At 46.3% G+C, this 22317-nt stretch overlaps 1 protein-coding gene and 1 long non-coding RNA gene across 15 annotated transcripts in view; both read left to right on the top strand.

The window, feature by feature from the left end:
• gphna (gephyrin a) overlaps positions 1 to 22317 on the top strand; it is a 117370-nt gene that overhangs the window by 60997 nt on the left and 34056 nt on the right. For 5 of the 14 annotated variants that reach the window (XR_005039491.1, XM_036962399.1, XM_036962406.1 and 2 more), the window contains 4 exons: positions 7115 to 7156; positions 20244 to 20286; positions 20414 to 20551; positions 22037 to 22081. Coding sequence is in view for 13 of the 14 variants with exons in the window: in XM_036962399.1 (XP_036818294.1) it covers positions 7115 to 7156; positions 20244 to 20286; positions 20414 to 20551; positions 22037 to 22081 (268 nt within the window). In the remaining variant the exon portion in view is untranslated. The remainder of the gene's footprint in view (positions 1 to 7114; positions 7157 to 20243; positions 20287 to 20413; positions 20552 to 22036; positions 22082 to 22317) is intronic. The other 9 variants (XM_036962403.1, XM_036962407.1, XM_036962410.1 and 6 more) reach the window with 3 other exon arrangements.
• Positions 6291 to 7089, top strand: LOC118944181. The gene is made up of 3 exons (XR_005039492.1): positions 6291 to 6314; positions 6365 to 6576; positions 6633 to 7089. It is a non-coding gene; the product is annotated as an uncharacterized LOC118944181 (long non-coding RNA).

The raw sequence follows: 22317 nt of genomic DNA, 5'->3' as shown, positions 1-22317 counted from the left end.
TGTCAAGGCACAGATCTGGGGCAGTGTACCAAAACATTTCTGCAGCATTGAAGGTTCCCAAGAACACAGTGGCCTCCGTCATTCTTAAATGGAAGAAGTTTGGAACCACCAAGACTCTTCCTAGAGCTGAGCAATCGGGGGAGAAGGGCCTTGGTCAGGGAGGTGACCAAGAACCTGATGGTCACTCTGACAGAGTTCTAGAGTTCCTCTGTGGAGATGGTTGGCCTTCTGGAAGGTTCTCCCATCTCTGGAGCACTCCACCAATCAGGCCTTTATCAATCAAGCCACTTCTCAGTTAAAGGCACATGACAGCCTGCTTGGAGATTGCCAAAAGGCACCTAAAAACTAGATTTTCTGGTCTGATGAAACCAATATTGAACTCTTTGGCCTGAATGCCAAGCGTCACGTCTGGAGGAAACCTGGCACCATCCCTACGGTGAAGCATGGTGGTGGCAGCATCATGCTGTGGGGATGTTTTTCAGCGGCAGGGACTGGGAGACTAGTCAGGATCAAGGGAAAGATGAACGAAGCAAAATACAGAGAGATCCTTGATGAAAGCCTGCTCCAGAGCACTCAGGACCTCAGACTGGGGTGAAGGTTCGCCTTCCAATAGGACAACGACCCTAAGCACACAGCCAAGACAACGCAGGAGTGGCTTCGGGACAAGTCTCGCCCGGACTTGAACCTGATCAAACATCTCTGGAGAAACCTGGAAATAGCTGTGCATCAACTCTCGCCATCCAACCTGACAGAACTTAAGATGATCTGCAGAGAAGAATGGGAGAAACTCTGCTCATACAGGTGTGCCAAGCTTGTAGCGTCGTACCCAAGAAGACTTAATCGCTGCCAAAGGGGTTTCAACAATGTACTGAGTAAAGAGTCTGAATACTTTTGTAAATGTATTTAAATTAGCAAACATTTCTAAAAGCCTGTTTTAACTTTTTCGTTATGGGGTATTGGGTGTAGATTGATGAGGGAAATAAACTATTTGACCAATATTAGAATAAGGCTGTAACGTAACAACATTTGGAAAAAGTCTATACTTTCCGAAGGCACTGTATGTATTGCGATTCGATACTGCGATTTTAATGCGATTTGATGTTCCATACATATAGTATTACTCAATATATGTCTGCTCCAGAGAAATGAGAGAGAGCATTAATTTTAATGAGTCATGGAAATAAAAGTGCTGAAAACATGTTGGCTTACTATTTAAACAATATTAGAACAAGCTACAGGATGAAAGATTTTTACATATCAATAATTGGAGTCAAAGTATCAACATAATATTGTCCAAAATGATATTGTGGTGTATAACTGTATTGATTTTAAGCCCCCCATTACCACCCAGTAAGGGATGGCTATTGTGCAATGTTGTTTACTAGTCAGAGCAACTGAATCGTCCCTCCCGTCTCTCTCATGGATGTGATGCCTGAATGGTCAACAACATAGTTTCTCCTCTGTAACATGGAGCGAGAGTTAGACAGCGTCACCCATATTCAGCACAACACTCAAGGACTGTTTCATAATGTTTTTAATTCACTCTCAGTACAGTTACAGTGGTAGAGGGTTGTTGGGCTCTGGTTGACTCCACAGCGGGCGGTGTGTGTGTGTGTCTGCCCTCTTCCTCAAGCTGTAGCAGCTCTTTCTCCTGTGGAGTGGAGAGCCCTGCCTGTCCTTGTAGGCTAAACACAGCCGTTGTAGCTTTCCATTGATCCTATACAACTATTCTGCTGACAACTCCTTCCTAGGATCAGCCATCACATTCCTATAGAGCTCTTCTGCTGACAACTCCTTCCTACGATCAGCCATCACATTCCTATAGAGCTCTTCTGCTGACAACTCCTTCCTAGGATTAGCCATCACACTCCTATAGAGCTCTTCTGCTGACAACTCCTTCCTAGGATCAGCCATCACATTCCTATAGAGCTGTTCTACTGACAACTCCTTCCTAGGATCAGCCATCACATTCCTATAGAGCTGTTCTACTGACAACTCCTTCCTAGGACCAGCCATCACATTCCTATAGAGCTGTTCTACTGACAACTCCTTCCTAGGATCAGCCATCACATTCCTATAGAACACTTCTGCTGACAACTCCTTCCTAGGATCAGCCATCACATTCCTATAGAGCTCTTCTGCTGACAACTCCTTCCTAGGATCAGCCATCACATTCCTATAGAGCTCTTCTGCTGACAACTCCTTCCTAGGATCAGCCATCACATTCCTATAGAGCTGTTCTGCTGACAACTCCTTCCTAAGATTAGCCATCACATTCCTATAGAGCTCTTCTGCTGACAACTCCTTCCTAGGATCAGCCATCACATTCCTATAGAGCTGTTCTACTGACAACTCCTTCCTAGGATCAGCCATCACATTCCTATAGAGCTGTTCTACTGACAACTCCTTCCTAGGATCAGCCATCACATTCCTATAGAGCTCTTCTGCTGACAACTCCTTCCTAGGATCAGCCATCACATTCCTATAGAGCTCTTCTGCTGACAACTCCTTCCTAGGATCAGCCATCACATTCCTATAGAGCTGTTCTACTGACAACTCCTTCCTAGGATCAGCCATCACATTCCTATAGAACACTTCTGCTGACAACTCCTTCCTAGGATCAGCCATCACATTCCTATAGAGCTGTTCTAATGACAACTCCTTCCTAGGATCAGCCATCACATTCCTATAGAGCTGTTCTACTGACAACTCCTTCCTAGGATCAGCCATCACATTCCTATAGAGCTCTTCTGCTGACAACTCCTTCCTAGGATCAGCCATCACATTCCTATAGAGATGTTCTACTGACAACTCCTTCCTAGGATCAGCCATCACATTCCTATAGAGCTCTTCTGCTGACAACTCCTTCCTAGGATCAGCCATCACATTCCTATAGAGCTGTTCTACTGACAACTCCTTCCTAGGATCAGCCATCACATTCCTATAGAGCTCTTCTGCTGACAACTCCTTCCTAGGATCAGCCATCACATTCCTATAGAGCTCTTCTGCTGACAACTCCTTCCTAGGATCAGCCATCACATTCCTATAGAGCTCTTCTGCTGACAACTCCTTCCTAGGATCAGCCATCACATTCCTATAGAGCTCTTCTGCTGACAACTCCTTCCTAGGATCAGCCATCACATTCCTATAGAGCTGTTCTACTGACAACTCCTTCCTAGGATCAGCCATCACATTCCTATAGAGCTGTTCTACTGACAACTCCTTCCTAGGATCAGCCATCACATTCCGATACTCCAAAACATTTCTGCCTTTTAAAAAAAAAATTGCTGGGAGTTTTTACGTTGCACCATGTCATTGACATTTTCTATCACATTAGGTGTAACTAGCATGGTGCATCGCCACAGTGCCCCAGACTGCTCTCCTGGATGTGGTTAGACTCACTGGATGGAGAACACAGGCAAGGTGAGGAGCACTGAGGCTAGAGGGTTTGAGTGGGTAAGGAGGGGTGAGGCTGGGTTAGGAGGGGTGAAGTGGGGTGAGGCTGGTAGAGATTGGGTGAGGAGGGGTGAGGAGAGGTTCTGCGGGCCTCCAGAGTGGTACCTTCTGGGGATGGGGAATAGTGGGCAGACAGGCGGCTGCTTATGAGTCTGAACACTACAGCCCTGGAGGGGAGCTGAACACACACACACACACACACACACACATGCATACCAAACACACACACACACACACACACACACACACACACACACACACACACACACACACGCATACCAAACACGCATACCAAACACACACACACACGCACATACCAAACACGCGCATACCAAACACACACACACACACACACACACACACATGCATGCATACCAAACACACACACACACATGCATGCATGCATACCAAACACACACACACGCACACATATTTTTGACAACTTTTACTTCACTACATTCCTCAATAAAATGATGTACTTTTTACTCCATACTTTTTCCCTGACACCCAACAGTACTCATTACATTTGTCATGTTTAGTAGTACAGGCCTAGGAACAGTGGGTTAACTGCCTTGTTCAGGAGCAGAATGACACTAGGCTACCTGCCACTGGTATCTGTACTGTAACTAGGCTACCTGCCACTGGTATCTGTACTGTAACTAGGCTACCTGCCACTGGTATCTGTACAGTAACTAGGCTACCTGCCACTGGTTTCTGTACTGTAACTAGGCTACCTGCCACTGGTATCTGTACTGTAACTAGGCTACCTGCCACTGGTATCTGTACTGTAACTAGGCTACCTGCCACTGGTATCTGTACTGTAACTAGGCTACCTGCCACTGGTATCTGTACTGTAACTAGGCTACCTGCCACTGGTATCTGTACTGTAACTAGGCTACCTGCCACTGGTTTCTGTACTGTAACTAGGCTACCTGCCACTGGTATCTGTACTGTAACTAGGCTACCTGCCACTGGTATCTGTACTGTAACTAGGCTACCTGCCACTGGTATCTGTACTGTAACTAGGCTACCTGCCACTGGTATCTGTACTGTAACTAGGCTACCTGCCACTGGTATCTGTACTGTAACTAGGCTACCTGCCACTGGTATCTGTACTGTAACTAGGCTACCTGCCACTGGTATCTGTACTGTAACTAGGCTACCTGCCACTGGTATCTGTACTGTAACTAGGCTACCTGCCACTGGTATCTGTACTGTAACTAGGCTACCTGCCACTGGTATCTGTACTGTAACTAGGCTACCTGCCACTGGTATCTGTACTGTAACTAGGCTACCTGCCACTGGTATCTGTACTTCACTATTTATAATTTTGACAACTTTTACTTCACTACATTCCTCAATAAAATGATGTACTTTTTACTCCATACTTTTTCCCTGACACCCAACAGTACTCATTACATTTGTCATGTTTAGTAGTACAGGAAAATGGTCAAATTCACACGCTAATCAAGGAACATCCCTGGTCATCCCTACTGCCTACTGGCGGACTCACAGACTCACAAAACACAAATGCTTTGTTTGTAAATATGTCTTGAGTGTTTGAGTGTTCCCCTGGCTATCCGTAAATGAAAAAGATTAGCTTAATATAAGGAATTTTAAACAATTTATTATTTTACTTTTGATACTTAAGAATATTTTAGCAATTACATTTACTTTTGATACTTAAGTATATTTAAAACCAACTACTTTTAGACTTTTACTAAAGTAGTATTTTACTGGGTGACTTTCACTTTTGCTTGAGTCATTTTCTATTAATGTATCTTTACTTTTACTCAAGTATGACAATTGGGTACTTTTTCCACCACTGTGTATATAGGCCTACTGCTGCATTGGCCTATAGACTATCTCTGAGTTCTATGCTCTCCTGTCTTTAGCCACCAGTGGATCACAGTGTGTCCGTATGGCAGAGGCTAGTGCTCTCCCCATAGTGATTAACCGCGGGATTTTGAGAAAGGAAAACATGGTGTGTATATATAAATATTTATAACTGGCTCGCAGATCAGTAGAAATTGTAGGATACATTGTAAACTTCCTTAAACATGAAAATCATGAGCTGCCGGCGGTCTTTAATATTAGACCCTTTAAAATAATGTGTGGAGACGTAGGAGAACCAGTGAAGAAATGGGCCCGTCTACTGAAATCAAATGCCCTTCCAAATGATTTGTTCTGGCGCCAGGTCTGCCCATGTCACGCATACCCTCTTGTCTTTGTAATATTGATTTGTCCTCCACCCCTCGCCCACACACCCCTATACCACACACACACCAGACGTTGATTGTTGATGGGAGAAGGAGTCGGAGGTCATCTCAAGAAGAACCACAGGGATCCTATGCTTGCTATGGTCACGCACGCACGCACACACACACACACACACACTTACACACACACACACTTACACACACACTTCACTCAGTCTGAGGTGAAAGGTGCATGTGGAGCCACCTGACCTGACTCATACGTGAACTGATTAAACTAAAGCCCAAGTGTGTGTGTGTGACCCCATCCATAACGCTGTCTTAGCACTATTCTAATCTGCCATTCCCAACTCAATACTCCTCTTCTGTTGTTCCTTTAGCACTAGATAATGCTGCAGCGCAGTTGATCTGTAGCAATAACAGTAGCAGATGTCTCTGTTGATGAGCTGGGTTTTACTTTCTTTTGCAGTACTGTGGTGGTTTATCATAGTATTAGTCCAGGCATCTTTGGATTGTCTCTATGACGATAGGTCTCTGTCTTGTTGAGATGGAGTATCTATAGGACGAAACTCATGTCCTACTATAGGTCTTGTTGAGGTGGAGTATCTATAGGACAAAACTCATGTCCTACTATAGGTCTCTGTCTTGTTGAGATGGAGTATCTATAGGACAAAACTCATGTCCGACTATAGGTCTTGTTGAGATGGAGTATCTATAGGACAACACTCATGTCCTACTATAGGTCTTGTTGAGATGGAGTATCTATAGGACAAAACTCATGTCCTACTATAGGTCTCTGTCTTGTTGAGGTGGAGTATCTATAGGACAAAACTCATGTCCTACTATAGGTCTCTGTCTTGTTGAGATGGAGTATCTATAGGACAAAACTCATGTCCTACTATAGGTCTCTGTCTTGTTGAGGTGGAGTATCTATAGGACAAAACTCATGTCCGACTATAGGTCTTGTTGAGATGGAGTATCTATAGGACAAAACTCATGTCCTACTATAGGTCTCTGTCTTGTTGAGGTGGAGTATCTATAGGACAAAACTCATGTCCTACTATAGGTCTTGTTGAGATGGAGTATCTATAGGACAAAACTCATGTCCTACTATAGGTCTCTGTCTTGTTGAGATGGAGTATCTATAGGACAAAACTCATGTCCTACTATAGGTCTTGTTGAGATGGAGTATCTATAGGACAAAACTCATGTCCCAGTAGTAGTTTGACATTTGAACTGTGCCTTCCCCTTCCCGCCTTGTATTTAGTGTGAGATGCAATCATCCAGTCAACTAGGGGCACTATTTTGTCTGTCCTGCCGACAGCTGCCACTGGCTGCTGTGTTAACCCTGTTCTCTTCTCCCTCCTTTCCCCTATCTCTCTGATCTCTTCTCCTCCCCCCTTCTCCCTCCCTCTCTTTCTCTCCCACGGCACCGTCCCAAGGCCCGGCTCCCCTCCTGCTCATCCACTTATAGTGTCTCAGAGGTACCTCTGCATGTGTCAATCTACCTGCATTGCCATGGCAATCACCCCATCACCACCCTGTCCTCTCTTCTATCACTCTTCCTCCGTCAAATTCCCTAGTCCCGCCTCCTTAGAGGCCCTTCCACAGTCCTTTCCTCCCTAGTTTCTGTCCTACCACCTTTCCCACTCCACTCCTCCCCTCACATCACCTTCCCTCACCTCCTCTCCCCTCCCTCTATCCTTACAACTGCCCCCCTCCTCTCCTCACCTTCCCTCCTCTCCACTGTCCTCCTCTCCCCTCCCCTCTCCTCCCTCTATCCTTCCATCCGCCCCCCTTCTCCCCTACCCTTACTGCAGCACTGTGACCCCCCAAACCTCTCAACTAGACATGCATCTTACTGGTGACCAAAGAGCTTAGAAATCTGGAGATACTCTACACTATTATTTGTTGCGTTGTTGTAAGCTATTTCTTGAGTTTTTGAGTTTACTGGATAAATGATGTGTGTTTACTGACTAAATTATATGTGTTTACTGGATAAATGATGTGTGTTTACTGGATAAATTATGTGTGTTTACTGACTAAATTATATGTGTTTACTGGATAAATGATGTGTGTTACTAGATAAATGATGTGTGTTTACTGGATAAATTATGTGTGTTTACTGGATAAATGATGTGTGTTTACTGACTAAATTATATGTGTTTACTGGATAAATGATGTGTGTTACTAGATAAATGATGTGTGTTTACTGGATAAATGATGTGTGTTACTAGATAAATTATGTGTGTTTACTGGATAAATTATGTGTGTTACTGGATAAATGATGTGTGTTTACTGGATAAATGATTGTGTGTTACTAGATAAATGATGTGTGTTTACTGACTAAATGATGTGTGTTTACTGACTAAATGATGTGTGTTTACTGACTAAATGATGTGTGTTACTAGATAAATGATGTGTGTTACTAGATAAATGATGTGTGTTTACTGGATAAATGATTGTGTGTTACTAGATAAATGATGTGTGTTTACTGACTAAATGATGTGTGTTTACTGACTAAATGATGTGTGTTACTAGATAAATGATGTGTGTTACTAGATAAATGATGTGTGTTTACTGGATAAATGATTGTGTGTTACTAGAGAAATGATGTGTGTTACTAGATACAGTGCCTTGCGAAAGTATTCGGCCCCCTTGAACTTTGCGACCTTTTGCCACATTTCAGGCTTCAAACATAAAGATATAAAACTGTATTTTTTTGTGAAGAATCAACAACAAGTGGGACACAATCATGAAGTGGAACGACATTTATTGGATATTACAAACTTTTTTAACAAATCAAAAACTAAAAAATTGGGCGTGCAAAATTATTCAGCCCCTTTACTTTCAGTGCAGCAAAGTCTCTCCAGAAGTTCAGTGAGGATCTCTGAATGATCCAATGTTGACCTAAATGACAAATGATGATAAATACAATCCACCTGTGTGTAATCAAGTCTCCGTATAAATGCACCTGCACTGTGATAGTCTCAGAGGTCCGTTAAAAGCGCAGAGAGTATCATGAAGAACAAGGAACACACCAGGCAGGTCCGAGATACTGTTGTGAAGAAGTTTAAAGTCGGATTTGGATACAAAAAGATTTCCCAAGCTTTAAACATCCCAAGGAGCACTGTGCAAGCGATAATATTGAAATGGAAGGAGTATCAGACCACTGCAAATATACCAAGACCTGGCCGTCCCACTAAACTTTCAGCTCATACAAGGAGAAGACTGATCAGAGATGCAGCCAAGAGGCCCATGATCACTCTGGATGAACTGCAGAGATCTACAGCTGAGGTGGGAGACTCTGTCCATAGGACAACAATCAGTCGTATATTGCACAAATCTGGCCTTTATGGAAGAGTGGCAAGAAGAAAGCCATTTCTTAAAGATATCCATAAAAAGTGTCGTTTAAAGTTTGCCACAAGCCACCTGGGAGACACACCAAACATGTGGAAGAAGGTGCTCTGGTCAGATGAAACCAAAATTGAACTTTTTGGCAACAATGCATAACGTTTGGCGTAAAAGCAACACAGCTCATCACCCTGAACACACCATCCCCACTGTCAAACATGGTGGTGGCAGCATCATGGTTTGGGCCTGCTTTTCTTCACCAGGGACAGGGAAGATGGTTAAAATTGATGGGAAGATGGATGGAGCCAAATACAGGACCATTCTGGAAGAAAACCTGATGGAGTCTGCAAAAGACCTGAGACTGGGATGGAGATTTGTCTTCCAACAAGACAATGATCCAAAACATAAAGCAAAATCTACAATGGAATGGTTCAAAAATAAACATATCCAGGTGTTAGAATGGCCAAGTCAAAGTCCAGACCTGAATCCAATTGAGAATCTGTGGAAAGAACTGAAAACTGCTGTTCACAAATGCTCTCCATCCAACCTCACTGAGCTCGAGCTGTTTTGCAAGGAGGAATGGGAAAAAATGTCAGTCTCTCGATGTGCAAAACTGATAGAGACATACCCCAAGCGACTTACAGCTGTAATCACAGGAAAAGGTGGCGCTACAAAGTATTAACTTAAGGGGGCTGAATAATTTTCCTTCCCTTGTTCCACAACCTCTCGTTGTGGTGTGAACTGATGACGTCCTGCTCTGAGCTGGACTATCTGTCACACACAATCACAGACAAACAGACACACACAGTCAGACCAACTCTGAACTCTTGCTTCTCTACATTATTTCTCTCTCTCTCTCTCTCTCTCTCACATTCCTCAGGCTTTAAATATAATCCTCTCTCTTTTTCACACTCATTCCTCAGGCATTAAATCTAATCCACTCTCAGAACGATGCTTTTAAAAATCTCCTCCCGTCCTAATCGTCACGGTATCATTATAACCATGGTAACCATGACCGTTTGCCTTGTTTGTGTTTAGAAACAGTTTGGGTTTCCTTGCCCTTTGGATTTTCAGATTGAGTCAATAAAAGTGAATGTAGAAATTGTAGAGTCATATCCATGTGGTTCAGTGCAGTTTGAGTTGTTTTTCCATATTTGATTTGGCTCCAATTGTTTGGCTAAATGTCTGCAGTCTCCATCCCATATCAGTCCCTGCAGGCGTACTTGCTTTGTAGTGTGTTTGGCCAGTGTGTGTCAGGACAATTGGGAATTGGTGGGTAGTGTGCTTGTGTGTGTACGCGTTACCTGTGGTTGTGTGTGTGTTTGAGACATACCTGTGTTTGTGTCTGTGTGAGCCATACCTGTGTTTTTGTGCACAGATGAGCCTAATTTGTATGTGCCATGTTTGGCGTGTGTGTCAGTGTGTGTGTGTGTGTGTGGTCCAGGCGAGTGACTGTCCTGTGGCTTTCTCCAGGCTGCACGGAGAGAGTTCAGGGCTCACCTGGATGAGGTCATCACGCTCCGGTCTAGGTACTCTACCTTGGACCAGGTAAATGGTTACACACACACACCACGCTCAGGGCCATCAGCAAGTCTTCCTGTCATCTCAGGTCTGTGACAGGCTCACTTTATCACTAGAGGACATGACATGTTGTCCTGTTAACACTATTGGAATCCTGGCCCACAGGCGCTGATCAATCCCTCTGATTGGGTCATCTCCTAGTAAGTATTTTTTTTGATTGGGCCTGACAGTCATGTCTTTCTTTTAGTCCAAAGGTAATCAGAGTCCTTATTGGCATTCATCAACATGCTGACTCATCTGTTTCTGCTTGACCCTCATCTCATCTTGATGACTTACTCGTGTGTGTGTGTGTGTGTGTGTGTGTGTGGTGTGTGTGTGTGTGTGTGTGCATTCACTCCTTCCCTTCTCTGTTTGCCTCACTTTCATTCATGACCTCTATTGTGGGAGGAAGAGAGAGAGAGAGCGGGAGAGAGGAGAAAGGGAGCGAGAGAGAGAGCAGAAAGGGAGGGAGGGCGAGAGAGCAGAAAGGGAGGGAGAGAGCAGAAAGGGAGGGAGAGCGAGAGCAGAAGGGAGGGAGAGAGCAGAAAGGGGGGAGAGGAGAAAGGGAGGGAGAGAGGAGAAAGGGAGGGCGAGAGAGGAGAAAGGGGGGAGAGGAGAAAGGGAGGGAGAGAGATGAGAGAGGAGAAGGGGAGGGAGAGAGAGGAGAAGGGGAGGGAGAGAGGAGAAAGGGAGGGAGAGAGAGAAGAAGGGGAGGGAGAGAGAGAAGAAGGGGAGGGAGAGAGAGGAGAAGGGGAGGGAGAGAGAGGAGAAGGGGAGGGAGAGAGAGGAGAAGGGGAGGGAGAGAGAGGAGAAGGGGAGGGAGAGAGAAGAGAAGGGGAGGGAGAGAGAAGGGGAGGGAGAGAGGAGAAGGGGAGGGAGAGAGGAGAAGGGGAGGGAGAGAGGAGAAGGGGAGGGAGAGAGAGAGAAAGGAGAAGGGGAGGGAGGGAGAGAGAAAGGAGAAGGGGAGGGAGGGAGAGAGAAAGGATGAGGGGAGGGAGGGAGAGAGAGGAGAAGGGGAGGGAGAGAGAGGAGAAGGGGAGGGAGAGAGGAGAAGGGGAGGGAGAGAGGGGAGAAGGGGGGGGAGAAGGGGAGGGAGAGAGGGGAGAAGGGGAGGGAGAGAGGAGAGAAGGGGAGGGAGGGAGAGAGAGTAGAAGGGGAGGGAGGGAGAGAGAGAGTAGAAGGGGAGGGAGGGAGAGAGAGGAGAAGGGGAGGGAGGGAGAGTAGAAGGGGAGAGAGGGAGAGAGTAGAAGGGGAGAGAGGGAGAGAGTAGAAGGGGAGAGAGGGAGAGAGTAGAAGGGGAGAGAGGGAGAGAGTAGAAGGGGAGAGAGGGAGAGACAGGAGAAGGGGAGGGAGGGAGGGAGAGAGAGGAGAAGGGGAGGGAGGGAGAGAGAGAGGAGAAGGGGAGGGAGGGAGAGAGAGAGGAGAAGGGGAGGGAGAGAGAGAGGAGAAGGGGAGGGAGGGAGAGAGAGGAGAAGGGGAGGGAGGGAGAGAGAGGAGAAGGGGAGGGAGGGAGAGAGAGAGAGGAGAAGGGGAGGGAGAGAGAGAGAGGAGAAGGGGAGGGAGGGAGAGAGAGAGAGAGAAGGGGAGGGAGGGAGAGAGAGAGAGAGGAGAAGGGGAGGGAGGGAGGGAGAGAGAGAGAGGAGAAGGGGAGGGAGAGAGAGAGAGGAGAAGGGGAGGGAGGGAGAGAGAGAGAGAGAGGAGAAGGGGAGGGAGGGAGAGAGAGAGAGAGGAGAAGGGGAGGATGGGAGAGAGAGGAGAAGGGGAGGGAGAGAGAGAGAGAGGAGAAGGGGAGGGAGAGAGGAGAAGGGGAGGGAGAGAGGAGAAGGGGAGGGAGGGAGAGAGAGGAGAAGGGGAGGGAGGGAGAGAGAGGAGAAGGGGAGGGAGGGAGAGAGAGGAGAAGGGGAGGGAGAGAGGAGAAGGGGAGGGAGGGAGGGAGAGAGAGGAGAAGGGGAGGGAGGGAGAGAGAGGAGAAGGGGAGGGAGGGAGAGAGAGGAGAAGGGGAGGGAGGGAGGGAGAGAGAGAGAGAGGAGAAGGGGAGGGAGAGAGAGAGAGAGGAGAGAAGGGGAGGGAGGGAGAGAGAGAGAGAGGAGAAGGGGAGGGAGGGAGAGAGAGAGAGAGGAGAAGGGGAGGGAGGGAGAGAGAGATAGGAGAAGGGGAGGGAGGGAGAGAGAGAGAGGAGAAGGGGAGGGAGGGAGAGAGAGAGAGGAGAAGGGGAGGGAGGGAGAGAGAGAGAGAGGAGAAGGGGAGGGAGGGATAGAGAGAGAGAGAGGAGAAGGGGAGGGAGGGATAGAGAGAGAGAGTAGAAGGGGAGGGAGGGATAGAGAGAGAGAGTAGAAGGGGAGGGAGGGAGAGAGAGAGAGAGAGGAGAAGGGGAGGGAGGGAGAGAGAGAGAGAGGAGAAGGGGAGGGAGGGAGAGAGAGGAGAAGGGGAGGGAGGGAGAGGGAGAGAGAGGAGAAGGGGAGGGAGAGAGGAGAAGGGGAGGGAGAGAGAGAGGAGAAGGGGAGGGAGAGAGAGAGGAGAAGGGGAGGGAGAGAGAGGAGAAGGGGAGGGAGAGAGAGGAGAACGGGAGGGAGAGAGAGAGAGAGGAGAAGGGGAGGGAGAGAGAAGGGGAGGGAGAGCGAGAGTAGAAGGGGAGGGAGGGAGAGAGAAAGTAGAAGGGGAGGGAGGGAGAGAGAGAGTAGAAGGGGAGGGAGGGAGAGAGAGTAGAAGGGGAGGGAGGGAGAGAGAGAGTAGAAGGGGAGGGAGGGAGAGAGAGTAGAAGGGGAGGGAGGGAGAGAGAGTAGAAGGGGAAGGAGGGAGAGAGAGTAGAAGGGGAGGGAGGGAGAGAGAGTAGAAGGGGAGGGAGGGAGAGAGAGTAGAAGGGGAGGGAGGGAGAGAGAGTAGAAGGGGAGGGAGGGAGAGAGAGAGTAGAAGGGGAGGGAGGGAGAGAGAGAGTAGAATGGGAGGGAGGGAGAGAGAGAGTAGAATGGGAGGGAGGGAGAGAGAGAGTAGAATGGGAGGGAGGGAGAGAGAGAGTAGAAGGGGAGGGAGGGAGAGAGAGTAGAAGGGGAAGGAGGGAGAGAGAGTAGAAGGGGAGGGAGGGAGAGAGAGTAGAAGGGGAGGGAGGGAGAGTAGAAGGGGAGGGAGGGAGAGAGAGAGTAGAAGGGGAGGGAGGGAGAGAGAGAGTAGAATGGGAGGGAGGGAGAGAGAGAGTAGAATGGGAGGGAGGGAGAGAGAGAGTAGAAGGGGGGGGGGAGAGAGAGAGTAGAAGGGGAGGGAGGGAGAGAGAGAGTAGAAGGGGAGGGAGGGAGAGAGAGTAGAAGGGGAGGGAGAGAGGAGAGGAGAGAAGGGGAGGGAGAGAGGAGAGAAGGGGAGGGAGGGAGAGAGAGGAGAGAAGGGGAGGGAGGGAGAGAGAGGAGAAGGGGAGGGAGGGAGAGAGAGAGGAGATGGGGAGGGAGGGAGAGAGAGAGGAGATGGGGAGGGAGAGAGAGAGGAGAAGGGGGGGGAGGGAGAGAGAGAGTAGAAGGGGAGGGAGAGAGGAAGAGAGTAGAAGGGGAGGGAGAGAGGAGAGAAGGGGAGGGAGAGAGGAGAGAAGGGGAGGGAGAGAGGAGAAGGGGGGGAGGGAGAGAGGAGAGAAGGGGAGGGAGAGAGGAGAAGGGGGGGAGGGAGAGAGAAGAGAAGGGGAGGGAGGGAGAGAGGAGAAGGGGAGGGAGGGAGAGAGAGGGGAGGGAGAGAGAGTAGAAGGGGAGGGAGGGAGAGAGAGGAGAAAGTGAGAGGGAGAGACAGAGGAGAAAGTGAGGGGGAGAGGAGAGAGAAAGGAGAATGTGAGGAAGAGAGAGGATAATGTGAGGAAGAGAGAGGAGAATGTGAGGAAGAGAGAATGTGAGGAAGAGAGGAGAATGTGAGGAAGAGAGAGGAGAATGTGAGGAAGAGAGAGGAGAATGTGAGGAAGAGAGAGGAGAATGTGAGGAAGAGAGGAGAAAGTGAGGGGGAGAGAGAGAGGAGAATGTGAGGAAGAGAGAGGAGAATGTGAGGAAGAGAGAGGAGAATGTGAGGAAGAGAGGAGAATGTGAGGAAGAGAGAGGAGAATGTGAGGAAGAGAGGAGAAAGTGAGAGAGTAGAAAGTAAGGGAGAAAGGGGGAGAGGAGAGTGAGAAGAGAAAGTTATGGAGAGAGTGCTGGCAGATGGACAGCATCAGCGACCATACAGTGAAGCAAGTCATTATGTTCTTACGATGGCAGTCCTCCTCTCATCTTGTCATGTTCCCATGAGCCCGTTGTCATGGTAAAGGCAGTCAAGCCTGCTGTACATAACATATCCCACAGGCAGCTGTCTCTCCTCTCAGATATTTTCCCTCCAGTCTTGTTGTTTCCTCGCTATTGTGATGATCTTTCATCCGTGCCTGTTGTTTGACTATTGTAATGTAGTTGGTGTTTAGGTTGAGTGCTTAAGGAGGCTGACCTCCTGTCCTACTATTCTTAATGTAGTCCAGAGTGTTCATCTCCAGCCTAGGTGGATAGATTCATAGGGAGAGATGAAGAGACATGTTGTTTAAACTCTTGTGGTTTGGGATGTTTCACAGTAGTATCACAGAAGGCCCATGTTGACAGGATTTCTCAAATCACTGCTAGCCTTTGTTACCTGCACGACCATATCCCGCAGCACCTATGGTACTGAGAGTGTACAGACCAAGATGTCAGGCCAGGTGGTTCTAAACTGAGCAAAAATATAAACAGAACATGTAAAGTGTTGGTCCCATTTTTCATGAAATAAAAGATTCCAGACATTTTCCATACGCACAAAAATCTTATTTCTCCACAAATGTGTTTACATCCTTGGGCTCCCGAGTGGCGCAGTGGTCTAAAGCCACTGCATCTCAGTCCTAGAGGCGTCACTACAGACCTGGTTCGATTCCAGGCTGTATCACAACTGGCCGTGATTGGGAGTCCCCATAGGGCGGCACAATTGGCCCAGCGTCGTCCAAGTTAGGGTTTGGCCGGATCAGGCCGTCATTGTAAATAAGAATTTGTTCTTAACTGACTTGTCCAGTTAAATAAAGGTTAAAAAGCTGATTAGTATGATCATTACACAAGTACAATTGTGCTGGGGACAATGAAGGCCACTCTAAAATTAGAAATTTTGTCACACGTGTCAAGTTTTGAGGGAGCGTGAAGTTGGCATGCTGACAGCAGGAATGTCCACCAGAGTTGTTGCCAGAGAATTTAATGTTAATTTCTCTTCCATAAGCCACCACCAACATCGTTTTAGATCATTTGGCAGTATGTCCAACCGGCCTCATAACTGCAGAACACGTGTGTGGCGTTGTGTGGGCGAGCAGTTTGCTGATGTCAACGTTGTGAACAGAGTGCCCCATGGGGCTATGGTATTGGCGGCCATAAGCTACGGACAGTGGACACAATTGCATTTTATCGATGGCAATTTGAATGCACAGAGATTGCGTGATGAGATCCTGAGGCCCATTATTGTTTATTGTGCCATTCCTCCGCCACCATCACCTCACGTTCCAGAATGAAAATGCACGGCTCCATATCGCAAGGATCTGTACACAATTCCTGGAAGCTGAAAATGTCCCAGTTCTTCCATGGTATACATACTCAGCAGACATGTCACCCACTGAGCATGTTTGGGATGCTCTGGGTCGACATGTCCCAGTTCTTCCATGGTATACAAACTCAGCAGACATGTCACCCACTGAGCATGTTTGGGATGCTCTGGGTCGACTTGTCCCAGTTCTTCCATGGTATTCCCAGAGTCCACTTCATTCTGTATTCTCTCGTTCTTTTCTTCACTTCATCCCCTACCTCGCTTTTGACCTCTGGTACAGCTGTTCCCTTCTCAACGACCTCTTGTCCAGTCATAGATCTTTGTTTCATTCAATGGTGGTGGGTTACCTATTAAAATGCTCATGTTGATAACTTATAGCTATACTACTGTCTCCTAGCATTCCTCTGTCTGTCTGTTGTAAACCTCTTGACTCTGTGCTGTTCTGTCCATACGTTACTGTACTGTAGCTCCACTCTAGAATGGGGCTCAACAATGACCACAGAGGCCATAGCAGGACCTACGACCTCTCCCTCCCTCTATCTCTCTCTCTCAATCTACCACTCACTCTTTCAGTTGCATTCTATGTATTCTTGTGACATACATGTTCTCCTTTGAGAAGCTGTATGGTGTGCTGGTGGATTCTGGAGATGTTCCGGTCCGTTCTCTAGTCGTCTTTTTCTCTGCTCATACTCCGTTCTTTTCTCCATTTAGATGCAGTGTATCCTCTGTTCTTTTCTCCATTTAGATGCAGTGTATCCTCCTCTGTTCTTTTCTCCATTTAGATGCAGTGTATCCTCTGTTCTTTTCTCCATTTAGATGCTGTGTATCCTCTGTTCTTTTCTCCATTTAGATGCAGTGTCTCCTCTGTTCTTTTCTCCATTTAGATGCAGTGTATCCTCCTCCGTTCTTTTCTCCATTTAGATGCAGTGTATCCTCTGTTCTTTTCTCCATTTAGATGCTGTGTCTCCTCTGTTCTTTTCTCCATTTAGATGCAGTGTCTCCTCTGTTCTTTTCTCCATTTGGATGCAGTGTATCCTCCTCTGTTCTTTTCTCCATTTAGATGCTGTGTATCCTCTGTTCTTTTCTCCATTTAGATGCAGTGTATCCTCCTCTGTTCTTTTCTCCATTTAGATGCAGTGTATCCTCTGTTCTTTTCTCCATTTAGATGCTGTGTATCCTCTGTTCTTTTCTCCATTTAGATGCAGTGTCTCCTCTGTTCTTTTCTCCATTTAGATGCAGTGTATCCTCTGTTCTTTTCTCCATTTAGATGCAGTGTATGCTCTGTTCTTTTCTCCATTTGGATGCAGTGTATCCTCTGTTCTTTTCTCCATTTAGATGCAGTGTATCCTCTGTTCTTTTCTCCATTTAGATGCAGTGTATCCTCTGTTCTTTTCTCCATTTAGATGCAGTGTATCCTCTGTTCTTTTCTCCATTTAGATGCAGTGTATCCTCCTCCGTTCTTTTCTCCATTTAGATGCAGTGTATCCTCCTCCGTTCTTTTCTCCATTTAGATGCAGTGTATCCTCTGTTCTTTTCTCCATTTAGATGCAGTGTATGCTCTGTTCTTTTCTCCATTTGGATGCAGTGTATCCTCTGTTCTTTTCTCCATTTAGATGCAGTGTATCCTCCTCCGTTCTTTTCTCCATTTAGATGCAGTGTATCCTCTGTTCTTTTCTCCATTTAGATGCAGTGTATCCTCTGTTCTTTTCTCCATTTAGATGCAGTGTATCCTCTGTTCTTTTCTCCATTTAGATGCAGTGTATCCTCCTCCGTTCTTTTCTCCATTTAGATGCAGTGTATCCTCTGTTCTTTTCTCCATTTAGATGCAGTGTATGCTCTGTTCTTTTCTCCATTTAGATGCAGTGTATCCTCTGTTCTTTTCTCCATTTAGATGCAGTGTATCCTCTGTTCTTTTCTCCATTTAGATGCAGTGTATCCTCTGTTCTTTTCTCCATTTAGATGCAGTGTATGCTCTGTTCTTTTCTCCATTTGGATGCAGTGTATCCTCTGTTCTTTTCTCCATTTAGATGCAGTGTATCCTCTGTTCTTTTCTCCATTTAGATGCAGTGTATCCTCTGTTCTTTTCTCCATTTAGATGCAGTGTATGCTCTGTTCTTTTCTCCATTTGGATGCAGTGTATCCTCTGTTCTTTTCTCCATTTAGATGCAGTGTATCCTCTGTTCTTTTCTCCATTTAGATGCAGTGTATCCTCTGTTCTTTTCTCCATTTAGATGCAGTGTATCCTCTGTTCTTTTCTCCATTTAGATGCAGTGTATCCTCTGTTCTTTTCTCCATTTAGATGCAGTGTATCCTCTGTTCTTTTCTCCATTTAGATGCAGTGTATCCTCCTCCGTTCTTTTCTCCATTTAGATGCAGTGTATCCTCTGTTCTTTTCTCCATTTAGATGCAGTGTATGCTCTGTTCTTTTCTCCATTTAGATGCAGTGTATCCTCCTCCGTTCTTTTCTCCATTTAGATGCAGTGTATCCTCTGTTCTTTTCTCCATTTAGATGCTGTGTATCCTCTGTTCTTTTCTCCATTTAGATGCAGTGTATCCTCTGTTCTTTTCTCCATTTAGATGCAGTGTATCCTCCTCCGTTCTTTTCTCAATTTAGATGCAGTGTATCCTCTGTTCTTTTCTCCATTTAGATGCAGTGTAATCCTCTGTTCTTTTCTCCATTTAGATGCAGTGTATCCTCCTCCGTTCTTTTCTCCATTTAGATGCAGTGTATCCTCTGTTCTTTTCTCCATTTAGATGCAGTGTATCCTCTGTTCTTTTCTCCATTTGGATGCAGTGTATCCTCTGTTCTTTTCTCCATTTAGATGCAGTGTATCCTCCGTTCTTTTCTCCATTTAGATGCAGTGTATGCTCTGTTCTTTTCTCCATTTAGATGCTGTGTATCCTCTGTTCTTTTCTCCATTTAGATGCAGTGTATCCTCCTCCGTTCTTTTCTCCATTTAGATGCAGTGTCTCCTCTGTTCTTTTCTCCATTTAGATGCAGTGTATCCTCCTCCGTTCTTTTCTCCATTTAGATGCAGTGTATCCTCTGTTCTTTTCTCCATTTAGATGTAGTGTATCCTCTGTTCTTTTCTCCATTTAGATGCAGTGTATCCTCCGTTCTTTTCTCCATTTAGATACAGTGTATCCTCTGTTCTTTTCTCCATTTAGATGCAGTGTATCCTCTGTTCTTTTCTCCATTTAGATGCCGTGTATCCTCTGTTCTTTTCTCCATTTAGATGCTGTGTATTTCTGTTTCTGACTGTTGTTGTGTCAGTAGTGCTGGTCCTTTTTGATTTGTGGTTGGTTAGTTGGTTTGTTTAATCTTGGTCATACTGTATGTACTGTCGTAGAGAGGATCTCATACGGTCTGTTGCACCAGACCCTAGCTAGCCCATGTGGTCCTCTAGGCCAGGGGCATTGGGTGTCAGAGGTTCCAGCTAGGGGTTCCACCATACTTTGGGGCGGCAGGTTGCCTAGTGGTCAGACTAGTAACCGAAAGGTTGGTAGATCGAATCCCTGAGCTGACAAGGTAAAAACAATCTGTCGTTCTGCCCCTGAACAAGGCAGTTAACCCACTGTTCCTAGGCTGTCATTGAAAATAAGAATTTGTTCTTAACTGACTTGTCTAGTTAAATAAAGGTAAATAAATAATACTGCAGTGTTATATGCTACTGACCTATGGGGACAGTGGCACATGGATTAGGACAGCCTTACATAAATGAATTAGGACAGCCTTACATAAATGAATTAGGACAGCCTGAGATGTGAAGCGAATTACACCTCAAACCAACTGTAAGCCAAGCCTGAAACCCCACCCTAACCATCCCCACCTCGCTTCCTCCTACCCCATACACATGCTCTGCTCGGCCACACTAAACCACTATCCTTGGCTTGACATCCCCATCTTATCTATTATTAATTGTCATTCATGTTCTGAAGATTGTTTGATTGTGGTTGTCTTTATGTTCTGCATTAGTAGCTGGATGTGTAGATGACCATTCCAATCTGTTGGAGCCAGAATGATTTGATCTATTGTGGTTTCACCTCAACCATGTCTTTCTCTCGTCTTCCTCCATTTCTTCTTTCTCTTTATCTATCTCTATCTGTCTGTAGGTTCAGTCACGGTGTGGCAGCAAAGAGAACATCCTGAGAGCTAGTAAGTTATTTTATTGAGAGTTTTCTCTGTGGCTGTGTGCGAGAGAGAGAGTTTGTGTGAATGTGAAAGACACGTATTCTCTCCGTCACACTCCTCCTGTCTTTCTGTCTCTCACTCTGTCCATCAGGTCACAGTGCAGTGGACATCACCAAGGTGGCTCGCCGGCACCGCATGTCTCCCTTCCCCCTCACCTCCATGGATAAGGCCTTCATCACTGTACTGGAGATGACCCCTGTGCTCGGCACTGAGATCATCAACTACAGAGGTGGGTCAGAAAGATGGACTGACTGACTGACTGACTGAGAGACAGACGGAGGGACAGAGAGGCAGACAGACAAACAGACGGACAGGAAGCTCAGTCATACCCGCATCACTGGACACGCCTTCCTTTCCACCCCCTAACATCAGTCATACCGCACACTGAGCCTTCACTACTGTCTGTAGTACTGTCTGTTGTACTGTCGGCCTGTAGTACTGTCTGTCTCTCTGTCTGTAGTACTGTCTGTCTCTCTGTCTGTCTCTCTGTCTGTAGTACTGTCTGTAGTACTGTCTGTCTCTCTGTCTGTAGTGCTGTCTGTCTCTCTGTCTGTAGTGCTGTCTGTCTCTGTCTGTCGTACTGTCTGTCTGTCGTACTGTCTGTCTGCCGTACTGTCTGTTTGTCGTACTGTCTGTCTGTCTCTGTCTGTAGTATTGTATATCTGTCTGTATGTCTGTCTGGATGTCTGAAGTTCTGTCTGTCTAGATATGTATGTCTGTCTATCAGTCTGTAGTTATGTCTGTCTGAATGTCTGTCTGTAGTACTGTCGGTCTTGCTGTCTGTCTATAGTACTGCCTGTCTATCTGTATGTCTGTCTATAAGTCTGAAGTTATGTCTGTCTGTATGTCTGTCTATCAGTCTGTACTACTGTCTGTCTGTAATACGGTCTGTCCCTCTGTCTGTAGTACTGTATGTCTGTCTATAATCTGAAGTAATGTCTGTGTCTGTCTATAAGTCTGTAGTACTGTATATCTGTCTGTATGTCTGTCTATAAGTCTGAAGTTCTGTCTGTAGATATGTATGTCTGTCTATCAGTCTGTAGTACTGTCTGTCTTGCTGTTTGTCTATAGTACTGTCTGTCTGTCTGTAGTACTGCCTGTCTGTCTGTATGTCTGTCTATAAGTCTGAAGTTATGTCTCTGTCTGTCTGTCTGTCTGTCTGTCTGTCTATAATCTGAAGCAATTGTCTGTGTCTGTCTATAAGTCTGACATTCTGTCTGTCGTACTGTCTGTCGTACTGTCTGTCTGTCTGTAGTACTGTATATCTGTGTGTATGTCTGTCTATCAGTCTGTAGTACTCTGTCTGTCTGTCTGTCTGTCTGTCTGTCTGTCTGTCTGTCTGTCTGTCTGTCTGTCTGTCTGTCTGTCTGTCTGTCTGTAGTACTGTATGTCTGTCTGTATGTCTGTGTATAATCTGAAGTAATGTCTGTCTGTCTCTGTCAGTCTGTAGTTATGTTGTCTGTATGTCTGTCTATCAGTCTGTAGTACTGTCTGTCTGGATGTCTGTAGTTATGTCTGTATGTCTGTCTATCAGTCTATTGCTGTCTGTCTGTGGTGCTGTCTGTCTGTCTGTCTGTCTGTCTGTCTGTCTGTCTGTCTGTCTGTCTGTCTGTCTGTCTGTCTGTCTGTCTGTCTGTCTCTGTCTGTCTGTCTGTCTCTGTCTGTCTGTCTCTATCATATGTGTGGTGAGCCCATGATGTTTCTGTTCCTACAGCTGTTCCACCTGACCCAGATGCTCTCCATTCCACCATGTCTATCGGTCTGTCTGAGTCCCCGCCTACCTACCTGCCTGTTTTCATCTCTTGTTGGCTTGATTGTTTATTGATTGCACACACCTCTTGATTGTTACGTAGCTAGCCAATTAACAGCACACACCACCTAACCATCCAAACCTGTGGGCAAGGGAGTCCCCCAGACCCCACATTGATAGTCCAGGTATTGAGTTCACATAGGTCAACTTCAGGTGCTTAGGCTGCTTGTTTACACCAAGTGAGC

This window comes from Oncorhynchus mykiss, chromosome 25 (assembly GCF_013265735.2).
Source record: "Oncorhynchus mykiss isolate Arlee chromosome 25, USDA_OmykA_1.1, whole genome shotgun sequence".
NCBI lineage: Eukaryota > Metazoa > Chordata > Actinopteri > Salmoniformes > Salmonidae > Oncorhynchus > Oncorhynchus mykiss.
The sequence above is the reverse complement of the archived record's forward strand: the minus strand, read 5'-3'. Positions and strand labels throughout refer to the sequence as shown.